Below are 26,432 nucleotides of genomic sequence, written 5' to 3'. Positions count from 1 at the left end.
TTAAAGTGTGTAATTCACTGACTGTTGTTAGTATAGTCACAGAGTTGTGTGATTGTTACCACTCTGATTCAGAACATTTTCATTATTCCCACAAAAAACTCTCAACTTGCTATCAGTCGCTCCTTATTTTCCCAGACCCTAGCTCCACTCATCTATAGAATCTCATGGCACACATAAACTAATTACTAAAATTCTGTGGCATACAAAAAATATATTTTTTGCCGATCTGACCAAAATAAATAGTTTAACGTTTTATTCATTTACATTGGACGGCTATTGTGTTGACTGTTGTAATTTTTTTATTTGAGAGTCTAAGGGAAAAGAGGTCAGTGCGCCTGACTAAATAGTCAGGTAGTGCATGTTTTAAAAATTCTTGCTGCACATCAGTGTGCCTCTTGTGGCACACAAGTTGAAAAGCACTGATTTAGTATGTTTTCAATGTTCATCCCTATTGTAGTGTGTGTTTCATAACATTCTCCTTTTTTATTGCCGTTTAGGTCTGAATAATATTACCCCATTTTGTTTATTCATCAGTTGATGGGCAGTTGGGTTGTTTCCACCATTTAACTATTTTAAAAACTGCTGCTGTGAATATTTAGTTATAAGATTTTATATGGATGCGTTTTCATTTTTCTTGGGTTTATCCCTAGGAGTGGAATTACTAGATAAAATGGTAACACGTGTTTAACTTTTTGGGAAACTACCAAACTTTTCCACACTGGCTATACCATTTTACATTACAACCAGCCGCGTACAAGGGTTGGTTTCTGCATATCCTTTCCAGTACTTGTTACTGTCTTTGTTATGTAGCCATCAGCTTGTATCTCATTGCGGTTCTGACTTGCATTTGCCTCATGACTAATGATGTCCAGCATCTTTTCATGTATTTATTGGCCATTTGTTTGTCTTTTTTGGAGAAATGTCTGTTTTAAGCATTCCCTCCCCCTTTTTTTGTGAGACAGACAGGAAGGGGGAAAGATGAGAAGCATCAACTCGTAGTTGCGGCACTTTAGTTGTTCATTGATTGCTTCTCATATATGCCTTGACTAAGGGCTCAAGCTGAGCCAATGACCTATTGCTCAAGCCAGTGACCTTGGGTTTCAAGCCAATCATCTCACACTCAAGCTGGGGACCCCATGCTCAAGCTGGATGAGCCTATGCTCAAGCCAGCAAACTTGAGGTTTCAGGCCTGGGAGCTAGTGTCCCAGGTACATGCTTTACTCAGTGCGCCACCACTGATCAGGCACCATTTGCCCACTTTTTAACTAGGTTACCTGTCTTTATTTTGTTAAGTTGTACGAGTTCTTTATATATTCTGGATACTAATCCCTTGTGAGAGATAATTTACAAATATTTTCTCCTATAATGTGTGCCATTTTTTAAATTTCTTGGTGGAGTCCTTTGAAGGATAAAGTTTTTAATATTATGGAGTCCAGTTTATCTGGGGTTTTTTCCTTTGTTGCTTACTTTTGGTGCATCTAAGAAACCTCTGCCTAATCCAAAATTATGAGGTTTTACTACTGTGTTTTTTTTCTAAGAGTTTTATAGCTTAAGCTCTTACGTTTAGATCTTTGGCCCATTTTATCATAGCAAAACAGTTAATATCGAATTTACCATGTTAACCATTTTTTTTTCCATGTTAACCATTTTTAAGTGTATAGTTTAGTGGCATTAAATCATTCACATTTAAATTAAATACTGGCACGTTTCTGTAAATATCCACAGTAATGGTAAATTCTTTTTCTCTTGAGTATGGTTTTGAAAAAGGTATTTTTATGTCTAGTGAATAAAAATGGGTTAGCAAGATATTTAAAGTCCTGAGCAGTCCATTCCCAATTCACCCTTTTTCTACATTTATTTGCTTTTGCCAGAAAACTTCATAGATATTTATGCCTGTGAGCTTTTGATGTTCATTCTGCATAGAGCAACTTTTTTCTCTCCTTTGTGAGATTCTAAAGTTCCCACTTGGCTTACTTCCTCTTCAATGTCACCTATTTATATATCATTTTTTAGAGTTACTATAACATGGCAACCTGTGCTTTGGTCTGTCTAGATTGTGAGCAGTTTAAGTGAAAGGACAGTATCATATTCATTTTTATGTTTCTAAACAGGCTCATGGTATCTTGTATAATATATGTAGTAAGGTTCAGTTACATTGCATTAAATTTAATAAATCTGATTGTCAGCACTGTTAGGTTGAAATGAGGAGAAGCTGTAAAATACTGAGACCAAATTTCTTGCATAAACCTTATGCCAGGAATCTCACACATATTTTGCATAATGGCAGTGTTGAATCTGTACTCTCCCATGATGAATTAAAGAAAAAAAATACTGTCTAGATACAGTGTTTGATGTTAAAAAAAAAAATCAGTTTTAAAGTTAATCAAAATAGTAATGTCTGTCTCTTTGGTAGGGTAATAGATGTACCTTGTTATAAATGTCTTTGTATTTTTTGTAATTTCTAAATATCCTATTTATAAACACAAATTACTATTATAATTAAAAAATTCTATTAATAAGATTTAAGTCAGTTTTGTTATCCTGTGTTCACATAGGTAGAGATCTTAATATAACACAGTACATTAAAAAGCCATTGATGTTGCTTGGCCGGTGGTGGTACAGTAGATAGAGTGTCAGTCTGGAGCGCCAAGGTCCCCCACTCTATCCCAAGGTTGCTGGCTCCATCTTGTGGTTGCTGGCTGGAACCCGAGGTCACTGGATCTGTTCCCTGGTCAAGGCAGGTATGAGGATGCACAACAGAGTGGAGCAAACTGATGCTTCTATCTCTCTCTCACTCTTCCTCTGTCTCCCTCATTCCCCCTCACGCTTCCTCTCCCTCTCTCTCTCAAAAAATTAAATTTAAAATAAATAAATAAGAAGCCATTGATGTTTTTCCTGTTACTTAGTGGTAGTAAGGTTATGTATCACCAGCGAAGAAATTTAGACATGAGTTTTTGATAGAACTGGCTTGATAGCCCAAGCCAGCTGATGTATATGATCTTATCTTTTCATTTTTAACTTTGCATTTTAAAAACTAAAAAAATAATTATTTTGAGAATTAGGGACTTTTCTAAAAATTGAATTTATTGGTATGATATGATTCGCAAAACCGTACAGATTTCAAGTGTACAACTCAACAAAACATCATCTGCATATAAAAAAAAATGAAATTAACAAATTCAGAAGATTTACCTAAATAAATCATGTAGCCTGTTTTTGCTTGGAGAACTCCAACACTTCTTTATTTAACAGGAATATCAAGTAAGAACTCCAGAGCTGTGTAGCTTACATGCCATGAGCCTTCTGGGTCACTGATAGGGCGGTTCTCCTCAGTTCCTTCTTTAGGGGCTACCCTATATGCAGATCCCTGTTCTACATTTGCCAGGGAAGCAAGGGCTTCTTCCCTTCTCCTGCTATGTACCCTGCCTCCTTGGCCCTCTGTTAGGAATATACCTATATCTCTAAATTAGTTTAATTTTGACATGATTTTTTAAAAAGGAGATAATATGGGTAATAAATAACAAAATTAAGTAGTACCTTAATTTAAATGAATTGGGTTACAGTAATGTACTGTTTCTTATAGTAATGAACTTGTAAAAGCATGTAGGTTTTAAGGCCTTTAGTAATATGAGTTCTTCTTTTGCCAGTTCCATTTACTGAAAATCAAATCCTCTGGGATCTTTCATTTGGGAATCTAAATTTATGGAGGAAATGGACACCTTTGGAACAAAATAGCTTATTAGAGAGGAAGTCTTTAAACTAGATTTGGTTCAAAAAATGCAGAACAGAGTTTACTTTGATCTGGGTAAAGGCTCAAATTCTGGAATAAAGTTGAGATTTCTTAAGGGTGTTAAAGAACTATAGGGAAGAGAAGAAAGATTGATTATATCTGCTTGAAATGTAAGAAATAGAAGCAAGATAATACTGTACCATAATACCTGACATGAAATTTGTGAAAATGTTTGGAAAGATAAAGTAGTGTCTAGTTAAAAATTAGAGGTTTAGAATATATGAGATGAATTAAACCATTTCCCACTTCTACAGTTTACTAGATGGAAACCCCTCCCACACACATTCCTCCTACTACTCCATTTAAGAGCTTCTGGCCTGACCTGTGGTGGCGCAGTGGATCAAGCGTCAACCTGGAATGCTGAGGTCACTGGTTCAAAACCCTGGGCTTGCCTGGTTAAGGCACATATGGGAGTTGATGCTTCCTGCTCTTCCCCCTGTGTTCTCTCTGTCTCTCTCTCTCTCTCTCTCTCTGCCTCTCTCTCTGTCTCTGTCTATTCACTAAAATGAATAAATAAAAATAATTTTAAAAATAAATAAATAAAAGCATAAAATAAAATAAAAGAGCTCTGCTTATCTCCGTTGAGAGAATAAAAATGTACCCAACCGTGTGTGGCTGTTATAGTTGTTTTGTTTGAAAGGTGTAAATAAGAAGCAGGAGTGGGCCAGGTAAAGTTTGTTAGTGACTTGTGAGTCTGATAATCGTGAAGAATGGAATTTAATGGATGCTATCAAGTTAAGCAGTTTTAAAATATGCATTTCATGGCTAATTAGTACTGTACTTCATCATAATGAGATTATATATCTTTATTAGTAGCTAGCAGGTATAGAAATAGTACTTTAATTTAGTAATATTAGGATGTGATTATCTTTTGAGTGAGCCTGCTAATTTCCACTTTAAGAGGAAGATAATGGATCTTGCGAACACTTGTCAGTGAAATTTTTAGTTGCCATTGGCTATTCTTAGGTAAGGCTGATCTGGAGAGAATTAAGAAACAAAATGTTAACAACCTCATGAATCACAAAAACTGAATCTAGAGGTTTGGAACTTGATGAGCAGGCACTGTAGGTCTGGTGCTAGTCAGTGGTAGTCCATGAATGAGAGAGGCTAACAAGGAGTGCTACGTGAGATATAATAATCTAGTTTGTCTTAATTCATTTTACCTGGCCAGTGGTAGCTGCTACACAGATATTTGTTTAAATGACTGAATGGAGCTTGATACTAAGTCTTCCGGGTGCTTTGAATTAGATTGGAGACAAATGAACAAAGAATTTGGTTCTCTCTGAAACCAATAGTGACAGTTTATGGAAGAAAAATTTATAAGGAGTTGAATGTGAGAACTTACACTTAAGACTTAGGTACGGTCTGACCAGGTGGTGGCGCAGTGGATAGAGCGTGACTGGGATGCGGAAGGACCCAGGTTCGAGACCCCGAGGTCGCCAGCTTGAGCGCCGGCTCCTCTGGCTTGAGCAAAGAGCTCACCAGCTTAGACCCAAGGTCGCTGGCTCCAGCAGGGGGTTACTCGGTCTGCTGAAGGCCCGCGGTCAAGGCACATGTGAGAAAGCAATCAATGAACAACTAAGAAGTCTCAACGCGCAACGAGAAACTGATGATTGATGCTTCTCATCTCTCTCCATTCCTGTCTGTCTGTCCCTGTCTATCTCTGCCTCTGTAATAAAAAAAAAAAAAAGAGAGACTTAGGTACGGATGGGAAGGTATTTCTTTTTTTTCTTTTTCTTTTTTTTTTTTTCCAGAGACAGAGTCAGAGAGTGGGATATATAGGGATAGACAGACAGGAACGAAGAGAGATGAGAAGCATCAATCATCAGTTTTTCTTTGCGCATTGCGACACCTTAGTTGTTCATTGATTGCTTTCTCATATGTGCCTTGACCACGGGCCTTCAGCGGACGGAGTAACCCCTTGCTCCAGCCAGCAACCTTGGGTCCAAGCTGGTGAGCTTTGATCAAACCAGATGAGCCCACGCTCAAGGTGGCGACCTCGAGGTCTTGAACCTAGGTCCTCCGCATTGCAGTCTGATGCTCTATCCACTGTGCCACCGCCTGGTCAGGCAGGAAGGTATTTCTTGCTGTTCTGTCAGAATAAAGATAATAGGAAAAGCTGTAGTTGATTAGGGTAAAGAGAAAGCCAATGAAGATACTTAAGTGGGGTTATTGGGGGAACAAGTGAGAAATAAAGTTGCATCATTGTATTGGAAGCCATACTTTTTAGTGTTCCAAAATTCTTGAATGTTACAGTATTCTTGTTAACCAAAATGGTGTTTTGGAAAGTTTAGGGGGGCAATAGTATGTAGGTGGGAACAGAAGGCACAGTTACCTTTATGGGCTAGAAAATTGAGCTCCTGAACTTTACCAAACTCTTGTGCCCTGAAGCATGTGGCAAAATGGGATTCAAACCAAAGTGTTGAATCCATAGTAATAGTCATCCTTTTCATTCCCAACTGATTATAATTGATTGCATGAAAACCATCATATCACACGAAATGATTCAAGATCAGTTTTGTTTAGTTCCTCTTATAAAACATTCACATTTAAAAAATATTATTTTAGTCTTACTAACTTTCTTATATGAGGATATTGATGTTTTGGGCCAGATAATTCTTTGTTGTGGGAGCTCTCCTATCCATTGTAGGATGTCTAGCAGCATTCCTGGCCAAACAGAAATATCTCCATACATTACTAGGTGTTCCCTGGAGCAAAATCAACCCAAATGTTGTCTTAAAGCATACATATTGTATGGGTATCAAACTTAACTAGAAATACTTAGTGCTATATTGCAAGAATAACTATCTTCTAGTAACTGCTTCATATACATTTCTAAGTCATAAAATAGTGATGTTCTGAAAACTAGGAAGAACTAAAGTGATTGTATAATATATTGTACTAACCTGAACACTATTTGAGAATCAAAGGAGTGCTGGGATGCCGAAACAACAGACTTAAATGGGCAAACGGGGATGAAGGGTCACCCTAGGAGCAATCAAACAGTTATTGAATACCTACTATGAGTAGAGTACTTTGTTAAGATGATAAGGAGTAGTCAGAACTGTGGCATTTGGAAAGCCTTGTGAAAAGGTAAGTCTTGAACTAAGACTTGGGTTGGGTTAGACAAGTAAAATGGAAAGGAATTTCTCCCCCCTACACCCACTATGAGCAAAGACATCTCTAGTTAAATTGTCCATGATGCATGAAGTGAACATTTACTTGGCCATTTTTGGCTAGACAAAAGGATTTTGTACTGGAGTACTTGGGAGAGATGATCAGAGGATGTAGTTTTGGATCAGAGAGCATAGGATCTTGAAAATTAAGCTGAGACTACTGTATATCCACTGGGAAAAATTTTGAGCTGTGAAACAGTGTTATACTGATTGTGTTTTAGAGCAGTGATTTTCACCCTTTTTTTTTTCATGGCACAAACACACACTAATTACTAAGGTCAGTGCCCCTGACTAAATACAACCATTTTCATCTCATGGCACAAATAAATTAGTTACTAAGGAAGAAGAGGTCAGGGACCCTTTTTCTTTAGTAATTAGTTTGAGTGTGTGAGAAACAAAGGTTGAAAATCACTGTTTTATAGAGCTAAATGGTAGAGGATACAAAATAGATTAGAAGGGTGCAAAGTCTGGTATGGGGAAACCAGTTGAAATTAGTGTAATAGTAGTTCATATTGGGTGAGGTGAGAGTCTAGAGTGAAGTAAGTGAACATAAAAAGGAAGGGAAGGGTTTGCAGGGCATTAATGAATTAATAGAATGTGTTGACTATGTGGAGAGAGAAAATAGTCCAAGTTAGCATAAAAAATTTCATTTGTTGACTAGAAAATAATGACACTACTTTAGGTTTGTTTGAGAGTATTTGATTTTGGGGGGGATATTTGTAGTAAGCAATTAGAGCTCTGTGACCAACACCCAGGAGAAAGATTAGGGCTAGACTATTAGAAAATCATGTATATGCAAAAAAAAAAAAAAAAAAAGATAGTTGGTTATGATGAAACAAAAAGACTTCAAATTTTAAAAGTTTCTTATAAATATAGAATAAAGTAGTAAAAACAAATATCTAGTATTATATGATATAGAAAGTAAAGAAGTAGAAGAGCTCAGTTTTTGCACTTATAATGTGTATTTTCTTTCAAGTGTAATTAAACTTCGTAAGTGATATGAAAACTGGTGAGAAAGAGAAAGTTTAAGGGACTGGAGAATAGATTACATTTTGCCTCTTAAACTGGGATAATTCGATTACTGTCACTTGGGAGAGATCCTGTTTAGTTGTTTTGGGTATTTTGAAAGGAACCAATAAGATGGAATAGATAAACTAAAAATAGAAAAAATTTAATTCTGATCTTACAGCTGAATTGGTACAATTAAGAATAACTAGATTTCCATGGTTGTAATTTTTCAGGAAGAAATGCAGTGCTCTGTTATGAATTCTTAATTCTGCAATATCAGGTTCCTTTCTACTTGTTCCAGGCAGTTTTCTTTGAGTGTGAGGGTGGATCATAAGAGATGGTGTGACTTGACCAAGCGATGGTGCAGTAGATAGAGCATCAGTCTGGGATGCTGAGGACCCAGGTTTGGAACTCCGAGGTTGCTGGCTTGAGAGTGGCCTCATCCTGCTTGAGAATGTGGTCACTGGCTTGAGCATGGGATCATAGACATGACTCCATGCTCACTGGCTTTAGCCCAAAGGTCGCTGACTTGAGGCCCAAGATCCCTGGCTTGAGCCTATGGTCATCGGCTTGAGCAAGGGGTCACTGGTTCACCTGGAGCTCCCCCCCCCCCTCCGTCAAGGCACATAAGAAAGCAATGATTGAACAGCTGAGGTGCAGCAACTATGAGTTGATGCTTCTCATCTCTCTCCCTTTCTGTCTGTCTGTCTCTCTGTCTCTTGCTAAAGAAGAGAGATGATGTGAAATATTTTATTCTTGTTCTTGACAACTTAGAGTCACATATGAGAGATAGTTAAATAATTACATATAATTTGTATATATACACATAACTATAAAGTCTTAACAATAGAGGAATAACTTGGGTTTCTCTGCAGGGCAATGACAGTTCTAAAAATACTATCTGTCCCCGAAATGTATTTTATGCTTTCTGACTATCTCAGTATGCAATATACTTTAGTAATCCTTACCTGTACCAACTCTTATATTTCTCTCTCTATGACTCAAAAGAAAAAGAGAAGAGAATGCCTGGATGGGTCTTAATATTAACTTAAATTATGTAAGCAGAGTATAGAATAATGTCTTCTCTTCCTACTCTGGCACATAACAACAACAACAAAAAAACTGCCAAATTATCATTAGCACTTCAGTTACCTGGTATTCTAGGCTAACCTGTTGTTTAGGTTAAATATGATACATATATTTAAATATATATACATCAGTCCTGGCTGGCTGGCTTAGTGGTACAGTGTTGTCCAGCATGTGGATGTCCCAGGTTCGATTTCTAGTCAGGGCACACAGGAGAAGCACCCATCTGCTTCTCTACCCCTCCCCCCCTCACCTCTCTCTCTCTCTCTCTCTCTCTCTCTCTCTCTCTCTTTCTCTCTCTTTCTTCCCCTCCTGCAGCCATTGCTCTATTGAAGCAAGTTGGTCCTGGGTGCTGAGGATGGCTCCATGGCCTCCTCCTCCTCAGGTACTGAGAAGAGCTCAGTTGCTGAGCAATGGAGCAACACCCCAGATGGGCAAAGCATTGCTCCCTAGTGGGCCTGCCAGTGGATCTCAGTAGGGACACATGTGGAAGTCTTTCTCTGCCTCCCCTCCTCTCATTGGGTAGACCTTAGTGAAATCAGAAAAATGGTCTGCAGGTCTGGCTGCCTGCTGCCATCAAAAGCCAAACTTGTGAGACAGCTGCTGATGAGAAGGAAAGGTTTATTCAAGTGCCGGCCGCCAGTCAACTGTAATGAGAACTTGGCTAGAGGTGAAAGCACAGGATTGATTATATACCTTTAATTTGTTACAGAATACACAACTTGGATAACTAAACTGGTGATATTGAATCATGGTTATAAGAGCAACAAATTGGATATAATATTTTATAAAAATTCCTCTATAAGCCTACTTTGTTGATACATTCTTATTTAGTTCTACTTTATGGCTAGTCAGACTAATATCAGTAAATCAGTAATAGAGCATGTTTATTCCTGGTACATCAGTGCTAGAAGTGCGTTTTTTTATAGAAATAGTTTCCAGCAACAGTTCTGTAGTATCTCAGGGAGTATCAAAATTGTTTTGATTTTCTTAAAATTAAGAAACATCAATGCTATACTGGAATGAGAATCAAGAGAGTCCGGAAATGAAAATGGAAGCGTAGAGTTTCACTGTCTAAAAGTTTGGCATTCGGTACTTTAAAGCTTTTCTTCTGACTGCTCTGCCCTTTGTTTTGGTTCACCATGTTGTGTTCTGCCATCACACCTGCTATTTATGTATGTATCCTACCCTGCAGCTAATTTTACTTCAGTGCTTATAAAGTGTTCTGTTCTAAGGTTTTATGAATGAATTTGCTTTACTAATAATTACCATTATTATTGGTAAAACTGATGCTAGTCCTCTAAAAACCAGTCATAACTATATAGGTATGTGATATGTGGGCCAACATGATTTTTTTATTGTCAGCTTCATAATATTCATATTCTTAATTACATTTCTGCTAGTTGTTTAAGTATCTAACAGTACATAAATTGCATTTAATGTGGTTTAATTCCTTTTAATGATTGTTCTAAGGGAAAAAGTGATATATTGAAAAGCCAATTCAAACAGCCTTATTGAAATACAACTTCCATATCAAAAAATACAACTTTTTAAAGTATACTGTAATTTTAAGTATTCAGTAATTTTAATTACATTTACAGAATAGTACAATCATCACTATAATCCTGTTTTAGAATATTTTCCTCAAATGAAGCTTTGTACCCATTAGCTGGCACTTGCTATCCTCTTCTTGCACTCCCTCTTTTATCCTTAGGCAACCACCCATCTACTTTCTGTCTCATACATTTGCCTATCTAGACATTGCATATAAGTGAAATTGTACAGTATATGATCTTTTGTGGCTGGCTTCTTTTACTTAGCATAATGTTTTTGAAGTTCATCTATATTGTAGCATTTTTACCACCTCTAACGTTTTTTTAAATGTCTCTCTCAACTTATAAATACAAATATAAAATTTTAAAAGAACAAAAATGAAGAAAGTATAAATTGTCTTCTGTAATTGGAATGAGGGAGATGAAATTTCCTCTTTGATAGGACATACCTAAGCGGCTACAAAGATGCTTTGGTAAAAAAAACACCTTACTTTAATATGTTGTACATTGTGGGGATACCTTATATAGTTTTATGAGAGGTATTCAAGGAAGGTTTCCCTGAAGACGTGACATGTAAGCTGAAACTCAGTAGAAAGTAGGAATGGGCTGACTGAGATAGACAGAGGAGGGGGAGGTAAACAAGAGGTAGAATTGAATATGTTTCAGGCAAGGGGAACAGCGTGTACAAATGACCTAGAAGCAAAAACTCTTTCCTGGAATAGAATTTAGTACCATATGGCTGTTATTTAGATTAGTGAAATAAAGCTTTTTTTAAAAGTACTGAACCAGTTTTTTCATTGTTTAAGTCTCAAAGGTTGTGGGAGCCACTTTTTAGGAAGACTATCCTAAGGGAATAAAGGAAACTAGCACAGAATTTTTAGCAGGAAAATATTATAAAGTCAGATTTCCATTTCAGAAAACAATTTGGCTGCAGTATAGAATGGAGTAGAAGAGAGCAAGGCCAGAGGTTCTTTAATGTTTTAAGAAAAGGGTTTTCTTTTTCATAATTGTTTTATCCATTGTTTTCCCTTTACATTTTCATATAAAGTTTAAAGTTAGCTTGTCAACTTCTATGAAAATGCCTGCTGAAATTTTTGTAGGGATCATGTTGATTCTGTAGATAGGTCAATTTGGAAGGATTAACATCTTGTCAATATTGAGTCTGTAGATACGAACATGACACATCTCTCCATTTATTTATTGTCTGTAATTTCAGCAACATTTTGTCATTTTCAGAGTGCAGCTCTCCCACTTCATTTCTTAAACTTATTCCTAAGTATTTTATTCTTTTTGATGCTGTTCTAAATGAAAGTTTATATTTATTTCATATTCAAATTGTTCATTGATAATATATAGAATTGTTGATTTGTTTTGCCTTCTGATTTTATATATCCTGCTACCTTGCTGAACACATTTGTGTTGGGTTGTTTGCTAGGTTCCTACAAAGAAATTTCTATATATAGGATTAGATTGTTTGTGAATAAAGACAGTTTTACTTCTTTCTTTGCAATGATGATGCCTTTAATTTCTTTTTCTTGCCTTATTGCACTGGCAAGACACTCTAGTACAGAGCTGAATAGAAATGAGAATGTATATCCTTAACTTTGTTACCAGTCTTAGGAAAAGCATTCAGTTTTTCACCATTAGATTTATTTTTCTAACAAAGTTTGTATAGGGTTAGTATTAATTTTTCCTTAATATTGATAAAATTACTAAGTGAGGGCATCTGGCTCTGAGCTTTTTTCCCCAAGAAGATTTCTAATTACTAACTTAATTTCTTTTTATAAATATCATCAGACTGTATTTATTCTTGAATTCTATTTGATAACTTGTATCTTTCTAAGGAATTTAACTAACCTCTCTAAGTTATCTGTTCTTTGGCATAAAGTTGTTCATAATAGTTCCTTATAATATTCACTTGTAATAATAAAATCCTTTTAATGTTGGTAGTGTTTTTAGCAGTATTCACTCAGATTATTATTTCTGGTTTTGGTAATTCATGGGTTTTTTTTAGGTAAATCTAAAGATTTGTCAATTTTTTATTATTTCAAAGAGCAAGCATTTTTTCTCTTTTTCTATTTCATCAATTTCTACCAATATTTACAATTTCTTTCCTTTTTACTGTCTTGGGTGTTTAACTAATTTGCTGTTATTTTTTAATGTTTGATCTGTATGTGTGTGAGAGAGACAGACAGACAGGGACAGATAGGGACAGACAGACAGGAATGGAGAGAAATGAGGAGCATCAGTTCTTCGTTGTGGCTCCTTAGTTGTTCATTGATTGTTTTCTTGTATGTGCCTTGACTGGGTGGGCTACAGCAGAGCAAGTAACCCCTTGCTCAAGCCCGCGACCTTGGGCTCACCAGCAACCTTTGGGCTCAAGCCAGCAACCATGGGGTCATATCTGTGATCCCATGCTCAAGCCAGCAAACCCCATGCTCAAGCTGGTGAGCCCACGCTCAAGCCAGATGAGCCAGCACTGAAGCTAGCGACCTTGGAGTTTTGAACCTGAGTCCTCCCAGTCTGACACTCTATCCACTGTCCACCACCTGGTCATGCTATTTTTTAATGTTTAGATTGTTGATCTGAGACCTCTTTTCTTTCCTGGTAATGTGTTTAAAATTATAAATTTTCCTCTGAGTGATTAATTAGCTTTATTATATATCTATCAGTATATTATAGTTATATTTTCTAATTTCTCTTGTGATGTGTTCTTTGAACTGTGGTTATTTAAAAATATGTTTATAATTTTCAAATATTTCAGATTTATGAAATTTCTTTCTGTTGGTTTCTAATTTAACTATAGTGTGGTCAGAGAACACACTTTGATGAAAATTAATTCTTTTTTTTTTTTTTTTTTTTGCATTTTTCTGAAGCTGGAAACAAGGAGAGACAGTCAGACAGACTCCCGCATGCGCCCGACCGGGATCCACCCGGCCCGCCCACCAGGGGCGGTGCTCTGCCCACCAGGGGGCGATGCTCTGCCCATCCTGGCCGTCGCCATGTTGCGACCCTCCTGGGCGTCGCCATGTTGTGACCAGAGCCACTCTAGCGCCTGGGGCAAAGGCCACAGAGCCATCCCCAGCGCCCGGGCCATCTTTGCTCCAATGGAGCCTTGGCTGCGGGAGGGGAAGAGAGAGACAGAGAGGAAGGCGCGGCGGAGGGGTGGAGAAGCAAATGGGCGCTTCTCCTATGTGCCCTGGCCGGGAATCGAACCCGGGTCCTCCGCACGCTAGGCCGACGCGAAAATTAATTCTTTTATATTCAGAAAAATTACTTTATGGTCTAGATCAGTGGTAGTCAACCTGGTCCCTACCACCCGCTAGTGGGCATTCCAGCTTTCATGGTGGGCAGTAGTAGAGCAACCAAAGTATAAATAAAAAGATAGATTTAACTATAGTAAGTTGTTTTATAAAGATTTATTCTGCCAAACAGTGAAAATCCAACATAAAGTACTTGGTAATTAATTATTATATGCTTTAATTTGCTGTAACTCTGCTTTATAAATTTTATAAAGTAAAGTTACTTCCCTACTTTATAAATTACCATTACTGTGGAACCAGTGGGCGGTTAGAAAATTTTACTGCTAACAGAGATACAAAAGTGGGCAGTAGGTATAAAGAGGTTGACTACCCCTGGTCTAGATGATGGTCTATCTAGGAGAAAGTTCCATGTGCACTTAAAAAAGAATATGTATTCTATTACTGTTGGTTAGGTAAAATTGATTGATAATGTTTAAGTTTTCTGTATCCTTATTGAGTCTCCAGGTTTGTTTGTTTGTTTTTTTAAGTAATTGAGATGGGGCTTTTGAAAAACTGCAAAATATTTTTTTATAAAACTCCATATATTTATTCATATAGCATCATTGCCTTTAAAGAGCAAAATTTAAGAGAATTACAGGAAAAAAATAAAGCAAACAAAACATTAGAAAATTAAATTTAGCAGGGTGACATTGATCAATTGAGTACATAGGTTTGGTAAACATTTCTATAGCATTTGAACTCATAAACAAAATTTCTGAAATGTTTCTTTTTCCTTTCAATTTTACTACTGTTACTAGGTTTGTTTACATTTAAATTATTATATTTTCCTGACTTATTGATATGTTTCTCTTTGTATATAGTAATGTTTCTTCTTTTAAACTACAGCTCTCTGGTTATTATTTTGCTGTGGTTAGATTTATACCTGCCATTTTATTTATTTATTTGTTTATTGAATTTTGCTGTTTGTTTTCAAATTGACTAATTTTCTGAATTGTGTTCTTGGTACGATAAGTATTTTCTAGTCATATTCTGGACAGTCTGGACATTATTTTGTGAGACTCATAATTATTATATTTCTTATCTTCTATATAAATAAAAATGTAAATGTTTGTTTGTTCAAAAATCTTAAATCTCCGAAAGTTCTTCACTGATTGCTTTGAAATTTGACACAACGTTGCATTCAAAGGCGCACCTGTTTTTATATTTTTATATACCTACTATTATATAGATGTCACACCTGTGACAGGTAAAAACATGCTTTTTTTGAAAAATAGCGTCATCTGTTGGACATAAAAGCAACACATGCTATACTAAATATTTTACGATTCCATTTCAATGTTATGGGAGAAATATAAATTACACATGGCTGAAGATATTTTCCGTCGAATATGCAAGGAAAATTCAAATATGAGCATGGATTTTACAGCAGAAATCTATAACGAAGCGTTGATAATGATTGAAAATTTGTGCTTAGAAATCGCAAAGTTCTCAATCAATTGGGAATGCCATCACCAAATTGATCTGCTGCTGTTTCGTTCGATGTAGAATTGTGTCGTGAACAAAATTACAACACGGGTGATCTTGTGTCGTATGTGCAATCAAATATTCCTAAGCTAACTCTTGAGCAAAAGGGCATTTACAATCAAATAATACAAACTGTCAATAACAGGGTTGGAGAAATCTTCTTCTTAGATGCGCCAGGAGGAACTGGTAAAACATTCCTAATTAGATTGATTCTGGCAGCAATTCGATCCCAAAATGACATAGACTTAGCTCTTGCATCGTCCGGAATAGCTGCAACATTGCTACCAAGTGGAAGAACTGCTCATTCCGCTTTGAAATTGCCATTGAACATGCAATTCATTGAAACTGCCACGTGCAACATTTCCAAAGCATCTGGCATGGGAAAAGTATTGCAGAAATGCAAACTTATTGTTTGGGATGAATGCACAATGGCGCACAAAAAATCGCTCGAGGCTCTTGATCAATCATCTCAAGATTTGCGTGGAAACATTGGACATTTGAGAATGTATTAATATCGCTTGCAGGAGATTTCAGGCAAACATTACCTATAATTCCTCAGTCAACACCAGCGGATGAAATAAATGCTTGCCTGAAATATTCTACTTTGTGGCGACACATAAAGACGTTAAAATTAACTACAAATATGTGTGTCCAGCTGCAAAACGATCGATCAGCTGAGATATTCTCAAATCAATTGCTGGAAATTGGGAACAGAAAGGTGCCGGTTGATCTGACCTCAGAACGAATTTCATTGCCTCATAACTTCTGCAATTTAGTGATGTCAAAAGAAGAATTGGCCCTGGCTGGTTGGCTGTGGTAGAGCGTCAGCCTGGCGTGCAGAAGTCCCGGGTTCGATTCCCAGCCAGGGCACACAGGAGAAGCGCCCATCTGCTTCTCCACCCCTCCCCTTCTCCTTCCTCTCTGTCTCTCTCTTCCCCTCCCGCAGCCGAGGTTCCACTGGAGCAAAGATGGCCCGGGCGCTGGGGATGGCTCCTCTGCCTCTGCCCCAGGCGCTAGATTGGCTCTGGTCGCAACAGAGCGATGCCCTGGAGGGGCAGAGCGTCGCCCCCTGGTGGGCAGAGCGTCACCCCCTGGTGGGCGTGCCGGTGGATCCTGGTCGGGCACATATGGGAGTCTGTCTGTCTCTCCCCGTTTCCGGCTTCAGAAAAATACAGGGAAAAAATAAAAAAGAAGAAGAATTAGTTGAAAAAGTATTTCCCAATATTCAAACCAATTATAAGAATCATGATTGGCTGAGTGAATGAGCTATTCTTGCGGTCAAAAACAAAGACATCTACGAATTTAACAATATTATTCAGTCTAACATTCAAAATGAGGCAGTCACATACAGTCCATTGACACTGTTGTGGAAGCAGATGAAGCAGTTAATTATCCAACAGAATTTTTGAATTCACTCGATCTGCCAGGAATGCCACCACACGTACTGCAGTTGAAAATCGGCATGCCAATTATCATGTTGCGAAATATCAACCAGTCAAAGCTTTGCAATGGCACACGGCTTGCAGTAAAAAAATTAATGAGCTACGTTGTAGAAGCAACAATCTTGACAGGACCTTTCAAAGGTGAAGATGTCCTCATTCCTAGCATTCCTATGATTCCAACGGATATGCCATTTCAATTTAAGAGATTGCAGTTCCCAATTCGATTGGCGTTTGCAATCACCATCAACAAAGCTCAGGGCCAATCTTTAGAATAGTGCGGTTTAGATCTAGACACAGATTGCTTCTCACATGGACAATTATATGTTGCATATTCTAGAGTCGGCACACCAGACAATCTTTATATCTGCACAATGAAACAACAAAAAATATTGTATACCCACAAGCATTGTGAAATTAAACATATTAGAAACGTGCGCTTTCTCTTTTCTTTCTTTTCCATTTAACCAGACTGAGCCACAGCAACGCGTGGCTGGGTACAGCTAGTTTTCAAATAAAGTTACCTTATTTATATGTAGTGCATGGGCCTGAATGGGGGTGGGTGTTTAGGTCTCTGCTAGCCACTTCTGATATCACTTCAGCTAAAGTGGATCAGGGAGTCACACTACCTCCTTCCGGACGGATGGGGTGTGAGATCAGCTCCCCACTGAGCCCTACCGAGACATGCGGGGTAGGAGAAAGGGAGACCAGACCAGGCCCATTTTATATTGCCTCCTTTTGCCACCATGGTGCTGGGTACATATATTATTATTAAGCCATATATTATTATTTTAAAAATTCAAAAGTGTCAGATTGAAAAAATGTTAGTAGGCAAAATGGTTATTTTAAAGAAATTTTGTGTTTGTAAGAAACGAGCAGAGGTGATGATATATATAATTGTTGCAAATAATTTTATTAGGGATTTTCTTTTTAAAATGCAGGGACTGAGGCGCTGGATGGTTGGCCCAGTGGATAGAGTGTTGGCCCTGCGTGTGGACGTCTAGGGTTCAATTCCCAGTCAGGGCACACAAGAGAAGTGACCATCTACTTCTCTCCTCCTACTCCTCCCCCTTGTCTCCCTCTTCCCCTTCTGTAGCCAATGGCTTGATTGGTTTGAGCATTGCCCTTGGATAGCTTGGTTGTTCCAGCACCTTGGCCTCAGGTGCTAAAAATTGCTCTGTTGATTTACAACAGAGCATTGTCCCCAGACAGGGGTTGCCTGGTAGATCTCAGTTGGGGTACATGTGGGAGTCTGTCTCACTATAACCCCTCCTCCTCTCACTTAAAACAAATTCAGGGACTGAAACACCTTGGTCTTGCTAAAGTAGGATCCTGCTACATCAGGGGTCCCCAAACTACGGCCCGCGGGCCGCATGCAGCCCCCTGAGGCCATTTATCCAGCCCCCGCAGCACTTCCGGAAGGAGCACCTCTTTCACTGGTGGTCAGTGAGAGGAGTGCATTGACCATCTCAGCCGAAAGCAGGCCCATAGTTCCCATTGAAATACTGGTCAGTTTGTTGATTTAAATTTACTTGTTCTTTATTTTAAATATTGTATTTGTTCCTGTTTTGGTTTTTACTTTAAAATAAGGTATGTGCAGTGTGCATAGGGATTTATTCATAGTTTTTTTTATAGTCCGGCCCTCCAACGGTCTGAGGGACAGTGAACTGGCCCCCTGTGTAAAAAGTTTGGGGACCCCTGTGCTACATGCTTTAACCTGACTCATGTGTCCTCTGGCAGGTTTCCAAGTACTTTGAAACAGCAACCAAAGATTCCCTAACTGAAGAATAATTTTGTGCCACTGCTATATGGGTCAAAACCCTCCAGCTTTACTTGGGGGTAGTGATGAGGGCCTGAAATAAGAGGCTAGAGCAGGAGTCCCCAAACTACAGCCTGCGGGCCACATGCGGCCCCCTGAGGCCATTTATCTGGCCCCACTGCCTTACCGGAAGGGGCATCTCTTTCATTGGTAGTCAATGAGAGGAGCATAGTTCCCATAGAAATACTGGTCAGTTTGTTGATTTAAATTTACTTGTTCTTTATTTTAATATTGTATTTGTTCCCGTTTTTTTACTTTAAAATAAGATATGTGCACTGTGCATAGGGATTTGTTCATTGTTTTTTTTATAGTCGTCCAGCCCTCCAACGGTCTGAGGGACAGTGAACTGGCCCCTGTGTAAAAAGTTTAGGGACCCCTAGGCTAGAGTGATCAAAGATAGTTGGCATATCCCAGGAATTACTGAATCAGTCTTCCCCTTTTCTTCCCTCTAGGAATGGAATGGTTATGACATTAACTTTTAATTGTTGTTTTTTTTTAACTGCATTTTTTTTAGATTTTATTTATTGATTTTAGAGAGAGGAGAAAGAAAGCAGAATGGTGGTGTTAGAGCTAGAAGCACCAACTGATAGTTGCCTCTCTTATATGTCTTGTCCTAGCAAGCCTGGGCTTTCAAACCAACGACCTCAGTATTCCAGGTTGATGCTCCATCCACTGCGCCACAGTCAGGCAACTTTTAATTGTTAATGGAAGGAAAGCAGCATTCACTATTGCTAGTGAGGGGAGTGAATATAGGAATAGTGGGAGGAAAGGCAATTTCTACATGTAGGATTAGCAGGACTGATTTTCAGATTTTTGGTGAGGTACAAAATAAAAAAGATGAATCCAAAATTACTCTTTTCAGTTTTTTTAACTGAAAGAATTACAGTGCCATTGACAAAAACAGGATAAGCACCTGGCCAGTTGGCTCAGCGGTAGAGCGTCGGCCTAGCGTGCGGAGGACCCGGGTTCGATTCCCGGCCAGGGCACACAGGAGAAGCGCCCATTTGCTTCTCCACCCCTCCGCCGCACTTTCCTCTCTGTCTCTCTCTTCCCCTCCCACAGCCAAGGCTCCATTGGAGCAAAGATGGCCCGGGCGCTGGGGATGGCTCTGTGGCCTCTCCCTCAGGCGCTAGAGTGGCTCTGGTCGCAATATGGCGATGCCCAGGATGGGCAGAGCATCGCCCCCTGGTGGGCAGAGCGTCGCCCCTGGTGGGTGTGCCGGGTGGATCCCGGTCAGTCGGGTGCATGCGGGAGTCTGTCTGACTGTCTCTCCCTGTTTCCAGCTTCAGAAAAATGAAAAAAAAAAAAAAAAAAAAAAAAAAACCAGGAAAAGCTACCATTCATAGGGTATTGGGAACATGATGCTGTTTTAGTGTAATTGACTTTAAATTATTGATATTTAACTCATTTAGTTTATAGTGGTTTCTGTATTTTTAAAGATACTAAAACTACCTTACAACTCTTTTATAAACAGCTTTATCAAGAAATAATTTACATACTATAAAATTAATCTGTACCTGTATAATTTGTGTACCATAAAAGTCATTGTATAACTCAATGAATTTAGTATATTTACAGTCATGACATTTACCACAATTATCACTACCATGTAATTTTTAGAATATATCACCCTAAAAAGAAACCTCTTCTCCATTTCTACCTCCAGCTGTAGGCAACAACTAGTCTACTTTCTGCTCCATGTACTTTTCTAGTCATTTCATATAAATGAAATCATAAAATATGTGTTTTTTTATGTCTGCCTTTTTTCACTGAACATGTTTTTTGAGGCTCACTCGTGTTGCTTGCACTTTTTAAAATGAGCTTTATAGCTAATAGTAGAGGAATATACTAATAATACACGAGTCATGTGGGTAAATTATGCGAAACCAGTTAGTGCATGGAAAAGTTATGTTCTAAAAGAATGGTGATAATATCATAAAGTGGTTTTATGATTGTTATTAATCTAGAATAGACTTTGCTCACTAATTACTTGTGAACATAGAACATCAGTATATGTAGTTATCACAATGAAAGCCAGGATGCTGAGGTAGAGATTTGCTATGAAACATTTGCAACATTTAAGTTAGAAATAGAATGAACCCCATTGATTTCATCTTCATTTAGAATTGTTAATAAGTTATTTCATAAATCTGTATTTTAGCTCATTATTTTTTCCAAATGAATATGGATTGTGCTGTAGAGAAATAAATGATCATCTTCCCTATTAGTCTTTATGGTCTTGATCGGAGTTAACTTGCCTTTTGAAACATTTAAGTATATAGATATATCTAAGCATGATTTTGTTTACTTCATAAATTCAACTTAAAGTGTCTTAATTTAAAAAACACTCTGCTTAGAATCAACTAACTTCACATTTTTCATACAGAGCCACATTAGGAATAAATATCAATTTACATAATAGGGACTAATCTAAGGAAAAACTATGAAGTAGGACATTTCACCCCTCTTTTCTGCTCTCCTTTTTCTTTTTGCATACCTTACCCAGGAGCTGATAAAATAGTGTCCCTTCTTTCCTTAGATTGATGTAATTTCATAAATGAATTTATTTTGTTATTAAAGACTTAAAGTGTTGCTTTTTCTGACATTACAGTTTGAAAAGAGGGATACAAAGTGGGTACTGCTTATTAAAAGGAATGAATTACTAATGGTAGATTTTTGTGTGATTTGTGGTAAGAAAGAACTGGGAAGTGGAAAGTAAGGTATTTATCTCCATTCTGCCTCATGGATAGACTTAATGTATGATTATATTAGGGAGTTAATTAAGTACTATTGAAAACAATTAACTATTTTAATGATAGGTATTTTCTCAGTTTTTGTAAAGAGAGTAAAAGAGAAAAATAAGACATTTTTGGATTGGACAGTTGACCTCATTTGGGTTCATTTAATAATTGAGATTTGAGTTTAAAATGATGGTTTTAGTGTCATTTCCTGCGCACACAGTAAATGTGGGTGATTTTAAACATACTCCATTTAATACTATCCAGAGAGATCTCTGTTTTTTAACCTTGAGCGTAATGATGAATGTTACCTTTTTTGTTTTTGTTTTTCTTCTAGGCTGTATTCATCACCAAAGAAAAAACTTACACCAATGCAGAAATCGGTTAGCCCATTAGTATGGTGCAGGCAAGTTTTGGATTACCCAAGTCCTGATGTTGAATGTGCTAAAAAATCTCTTATCCACAAACTTGATCAAACTATGTCAGGTATGTCTATAATTTTACTTGTAAATTTCATCTTTTTGCTTTCTTTAATGTAAAATATATATGTTGAAGTATGCTTTTAGGAAGGCAATTTGCTTGGCAGTGTTTTTTAAATCTCATTGTGCATGCCATTATGAGTTTTGTCATCTGCACATAACTTTGTTCTATTATTTCACTTTTTTTTCAATCTCATTTTTATTTAGCTTCACTCTAAAGAATAAGATTCAAGAAATACTGGATTTTCTGTAATAGATTTCTTATTCAAGTTAAAACAAATAACTTTAAAATATTTGTCTGATATTATCTAAAATTATCTTCACTACCCTTGTGGAAATTCTGATGTGGCAGAAAGAGAAAGGTTGAGAACCAAAAAGACCTGTTCTCACTCTAGCACTTAGTTACCATGTAACTTCTGCACATTATTTAAGTTTTCTCATAGGAATAAAGACCTTGTGAAGTTGTTTCAAGGATTAAATAATAATGTTTATGAAAAAGTCTAGCATATTTTTCTGTTTCATAGTAGGTGCTTAGTAAATGTATTCATTTCCCTTCCTTGTTATGTTTTTCTTTTTTTTTTAACTCAACATTTTTAAGTTTAAATAGTTTTTATGCTCTTTTGTTTATAGCATTCACAAAGCTGTCAAAATGTGTCTATGAGTATTTATGGCATTTAATGTACCATGCCAGTGTGAGTAGAAATGTAGGAAAAATATTATTGGCTCTTTCTTGGGATTTCTCTGTCTCTTAAGAATGTTAGCTGTTCTCTGGAATACTCATATAAAATAGTAAGGGATTGGTGCCTGATCACTAACCCTAAATGGGCTTTTGGGTTCTTTGCTTTGCATTTACTGGGCAGTGGTGTACTTAAAATCACTTATTTTGGTTTTATTATCAAAATAATGTGTTCTTACTAGATTGTAAGCTATCCTGACTGGTGCTGGTGCAGTGGATAGAGCATCAACCTGGGACACTGAGGTCCCAGGTTTGAAACCAGCTTGAATGCGTGCTTCCCAGCTTGAGCGCTGGGTTGCCAGCTCGAACATGGGATCATCGACATGATTCCATGGTTGCTGGCTTGAGTCCAAGGTCACTGGCTTGAGCAGGTAGTCACTGGCTCACCTGGAGCCCCCTGGTCAAGGTACATATGAGAAGCAATCAATCAATCAACTAAAGTGCCACAACTACAAGTTGATGCTTCTCATCTCGCTCCCTTCCTGTCTGTCTCTCCTCCTCTCTCACTAAAAAAATTTAAAAAACCAAAAAAATTTCCATCAATTTATTTTTCTTATACTGATTGGATCATATCACTCTTGCTACAAAATCACCGATGGCATTATCATTGCTACTAAATATAGTTAAGACTCTTGAGCATACTGTTCAGGCCTTTCGGTACCTGGTCTCACCTGGATTTTCCTGATTTGTTCCTCACCATGTGTTTTACCTTTCTAGTTAGCTCACTCTTTTTATTTTTTTGTATTTTTCCGAAGTTAGAAGCAGACAGACTCCCGTATGTGCCCGACCAGGGTCCACCCGGCATGCCCACCAGGGGGCGATGCTCTGCCCATCTGGGGCGTTGCTTCCTTGCGCCCGGAGCCATTCTAGCGCCTGAGGGTAGATGCCATGGAGCCATCCTCAGTGCCGGGCCAACTTTGTCCCAATGGAGCCTTGGCTGCGGGAGGGGAAGAGAGAGACAGAGAGGAAGGAGAGGAGGAAAGGAGGGGGAAGAGAGAATGAGAGAGAGGAAAGAGAGGGGGAAGGGTGGAGAAGCAGATGGGTACCCCAGCCAAGAATCAAAACTGGGACTTCTACACACTGAGCCGACGCTCTACTGCTGAGCCAACAGGCCAGAGCTAGATAGTTCACTCTTATCCCTGAACACATTGTACATTTTCAAGACACTGCTTCTGTTCATGTTATAAACACAGACAGATGAAAGCACATACTTTTTCAACTTTCAGAAGAGTATCAAATTGTTATTCATTCTGTCAAAGCCACTGTAGTGCCTCTCCTTCCAAAAAGCCTTGCCTGGTTCTTTCCATTGTGATAATTTACTCTCATTTCACAATTTCCACAAACCTTTACATCTTTATGTTAGTGCTCATTTCATTTTGTCTTGAAATCATTGGTTTTTCTACCTGCACTACTTGGTATAAGCCTTTTGAGAAAAAGCATGTCACATTTATTCCTTTTTTTTATACAGTGCTTGGCTGATGGTCAGAAATAGTGAATAAACTATTTTAGAATAGGGTAGAAAAAATAAATACTATTTAAAGTATTAATTTTTTGTATATAATTGCACTTGATATCTTAGCCTTATTTTGTACTGTTTCTATTTTAAATGTGTAGCACAATTTTTTTTCCCTCTCTTTCTGGCAGAAAAATATTTCTTGGGCCAGAAAATGGGAGGGGAGACTTTTTTTTTAAAAGCAAATTCTCCCATGTTTCGACTTTAACCTAACTCAAATAATTAATATTATGTTTTCCCCCAAAACCCCAACTTTGAAAAGGCTATTTTAAGCCCTGTCTACTGGCTTAGTAGAAAGAGCGTCAACCCGGCATATGAACATCCCAGGTTTGATTTCCAGTCAGGGCACATAGGAGAAACAACCATCTGTTTCTCCCTTCTTTCTCCCTCATCTCTCCCTCTTCTCTCCCTCTTCTTCTCTCCCTCTTCTCTCCCTCTTTTCTCCCTCTTCTTCTCTCCTTCTTCTCTCCTTCTTCTCTCCCTCTTCTCTCCCTCTTCCTTCCCTTCTGCAGCCAGTGGCTAGATTGGTTCAAGCATGACCCTGGGCTCTGAGGATAGTTCGCTTGGAGCGCATCAGCCTCAGGCTAAAGCTCAGTACTTTAGCATCGGCCCAAGATGAGATTGTGGGGTAGAGCCTGGTTGGGGTGCATGTGGGAGTCTGCCTCACTATCTCCCCTCCTCTACCTAAAATAAAAAAAGAAAGAAAGAAAGGAGGAAAAGGCTATTATAGAAAACTCATTATTTCAGTTTTTTTTAAAGTAATACAGTTTGTTACAGAAAAATGAGAAAATACAAATGTGCTTTTACATTCATTATATATATTTTTTTTTACATTCATTTTCTTTTTTATTCTTTTCCAAGTCAGAGGAGGGGAGATAGAGAGATAGACTCCCACATGCACCCCAACTGGAATCTACCCAGCAACCCATCTGGGGCTAATGCTCTTCCCATCAGGGGCCATGCTTGCAACCAAGCTATTTTTAGCACCTGAGGTGGAGGCTGCACAGAGCCATCCTTGGCACCCAGTGCCAATGTGCTGAACCAATCAAGCCATGGCTGCGGGAGGGGAAGAGAGAAGAGGGAGAGGTAGAGAAGTATATTTGTGTCCTGATTGGGAATTGAACCCAGGACATTCACACACCGGGTCGACAACACTCTACCACTGAGCCAACCTGGGCCAGGACCTCATTTTATTTTTAAAGGCCATTCAAGGTTGATCTAGCTGGAATAAACTTTCTTTCTTTTTTTTTTGTATTTTTCTGAAGCTGGAAACGGGTAGGCAGTCAGACTCCCGCATGCGCCCGACCAGGATCCACCTGGCACGCCCACCAGGGGGCGATGCTCTGCCCATCTGGGGCGTCGCTCTGTCGCGACCAGAGCCACTCTAGTGCCTGGGGCAGAGGCCAAGGAGCCATCCCCAGCGCCCGGGCCATCTTTTTGCTCCAGTGGAGCCTCGGCTGCGGGAGGAGAAGAGAGAGACAGAGAGGAAGGAGAGGGGGAGGGGTGGAGAAGCAGATGGACGCCTCTCCTGTGTGCCTTGGCTGGGAATCGAACCCGGGACTTCCGCAGGCCAGGCCGACGCTCTACCACTGAGCCAACCGGCCAGGGCCTAAACTTTCTAATAAGAAGTAAACTTATTTAGTGCCTAACAATTTGTTGAAATATTCTTTCTATGATATTTTTTTGTTGTTTGGTGTGGCTGCTCGTACTTGTATAACACAATGATAATGAAAATATCGATTGGGATTATTAAACTGATATATTTTCCCCTACTACTATAAGAATGTTTCTTATACTGCAATTGAAATTGCAATAGAAATGCCTGACCATTTGGAGACCAGTGGAGAGGTGGATAGAGCATCAGCCTAAGACACTGAGAACCCAGGTTTGAAACCCCAAAGTTGCCGGCTTGATTTAAAACCCCATGGTTGCCAGCTTGAGTTTGGGCTCATCTGGCTTGAGTGTGCGGTCACCAGCTTAAGTATGAGATCACAGACATGACCTCATGGTCTCTGGCTTTAAGCCCAAGGTTGCTGGCTTGAGCAAGGGGTCACTGGCTCAGCTGAAGCCCCCCAGCAAAGGCACATATGAGAAAGCAATCAATGAACAACTAAGGTGCCTCAACTATGAGTTGATATTTCTCATCTCTCCCCTTCCTGTCTGTCTGTCCTTCTCTGTTCCTCTCTTTCTCTCTCGAAAAGAAATAAAAGAAAGAAAGAAACTTAGGTAGACAACAACTTAATGAATTTCCTAATAGGAAAAACTGTAATAAAATGTTAACTTTTTCTTAGTTATTAAATTTTATTTC

At 38.4% G+C, this 26,432-nt stretch overlaps 1 protein-coding gene across 4 annotated transcripts in view; it reads left to right on the top strand.

Annotated features, from left to right (window-relative positions):
* Positions 1-26,432, top strand: part of SLAIN2 (SLAIN motif family member 2) — an 80,074-nt gene that overhangs the window by 5,133 nt on the left and 48,509 nt on the right. For all 4 annotated transcript variants that reach the window (XM_066278680.1, XM_066278679.1, XM_066278678.1 and 1 more), the window contains exon 2: positions 21,734-21,882. In XM_066278680.1, coding sequence (XP_066134777.1) covers positions 21,734-21,882 — 149 coding nt within the window. The remainder of the gene's footprint in view (positions 1-21,733; positions 21,883-26,432) is intronic.

The sequence above is a fragment of the Saccopteryx bilineata genome, chromosome 5, assembly GCF_036850765.1.
Source record: "Saccopteryx bilineata isolate mSacBil1 chromosome 5, mSacBil1_pri_phased_curated, whole genome shotgun sequence".
Taxonomy (NCBI): Eukaryota; Metazoa; Chordata; class Mammalia; order Chiroptera; family Emballonuridae; genus Saccopteryx; species Saccopteryx bilineata.
Note: the sequence above shows the minus strand (reverse complement) of the source record. Positions and strands in the feature narration are given on the sequence as shown.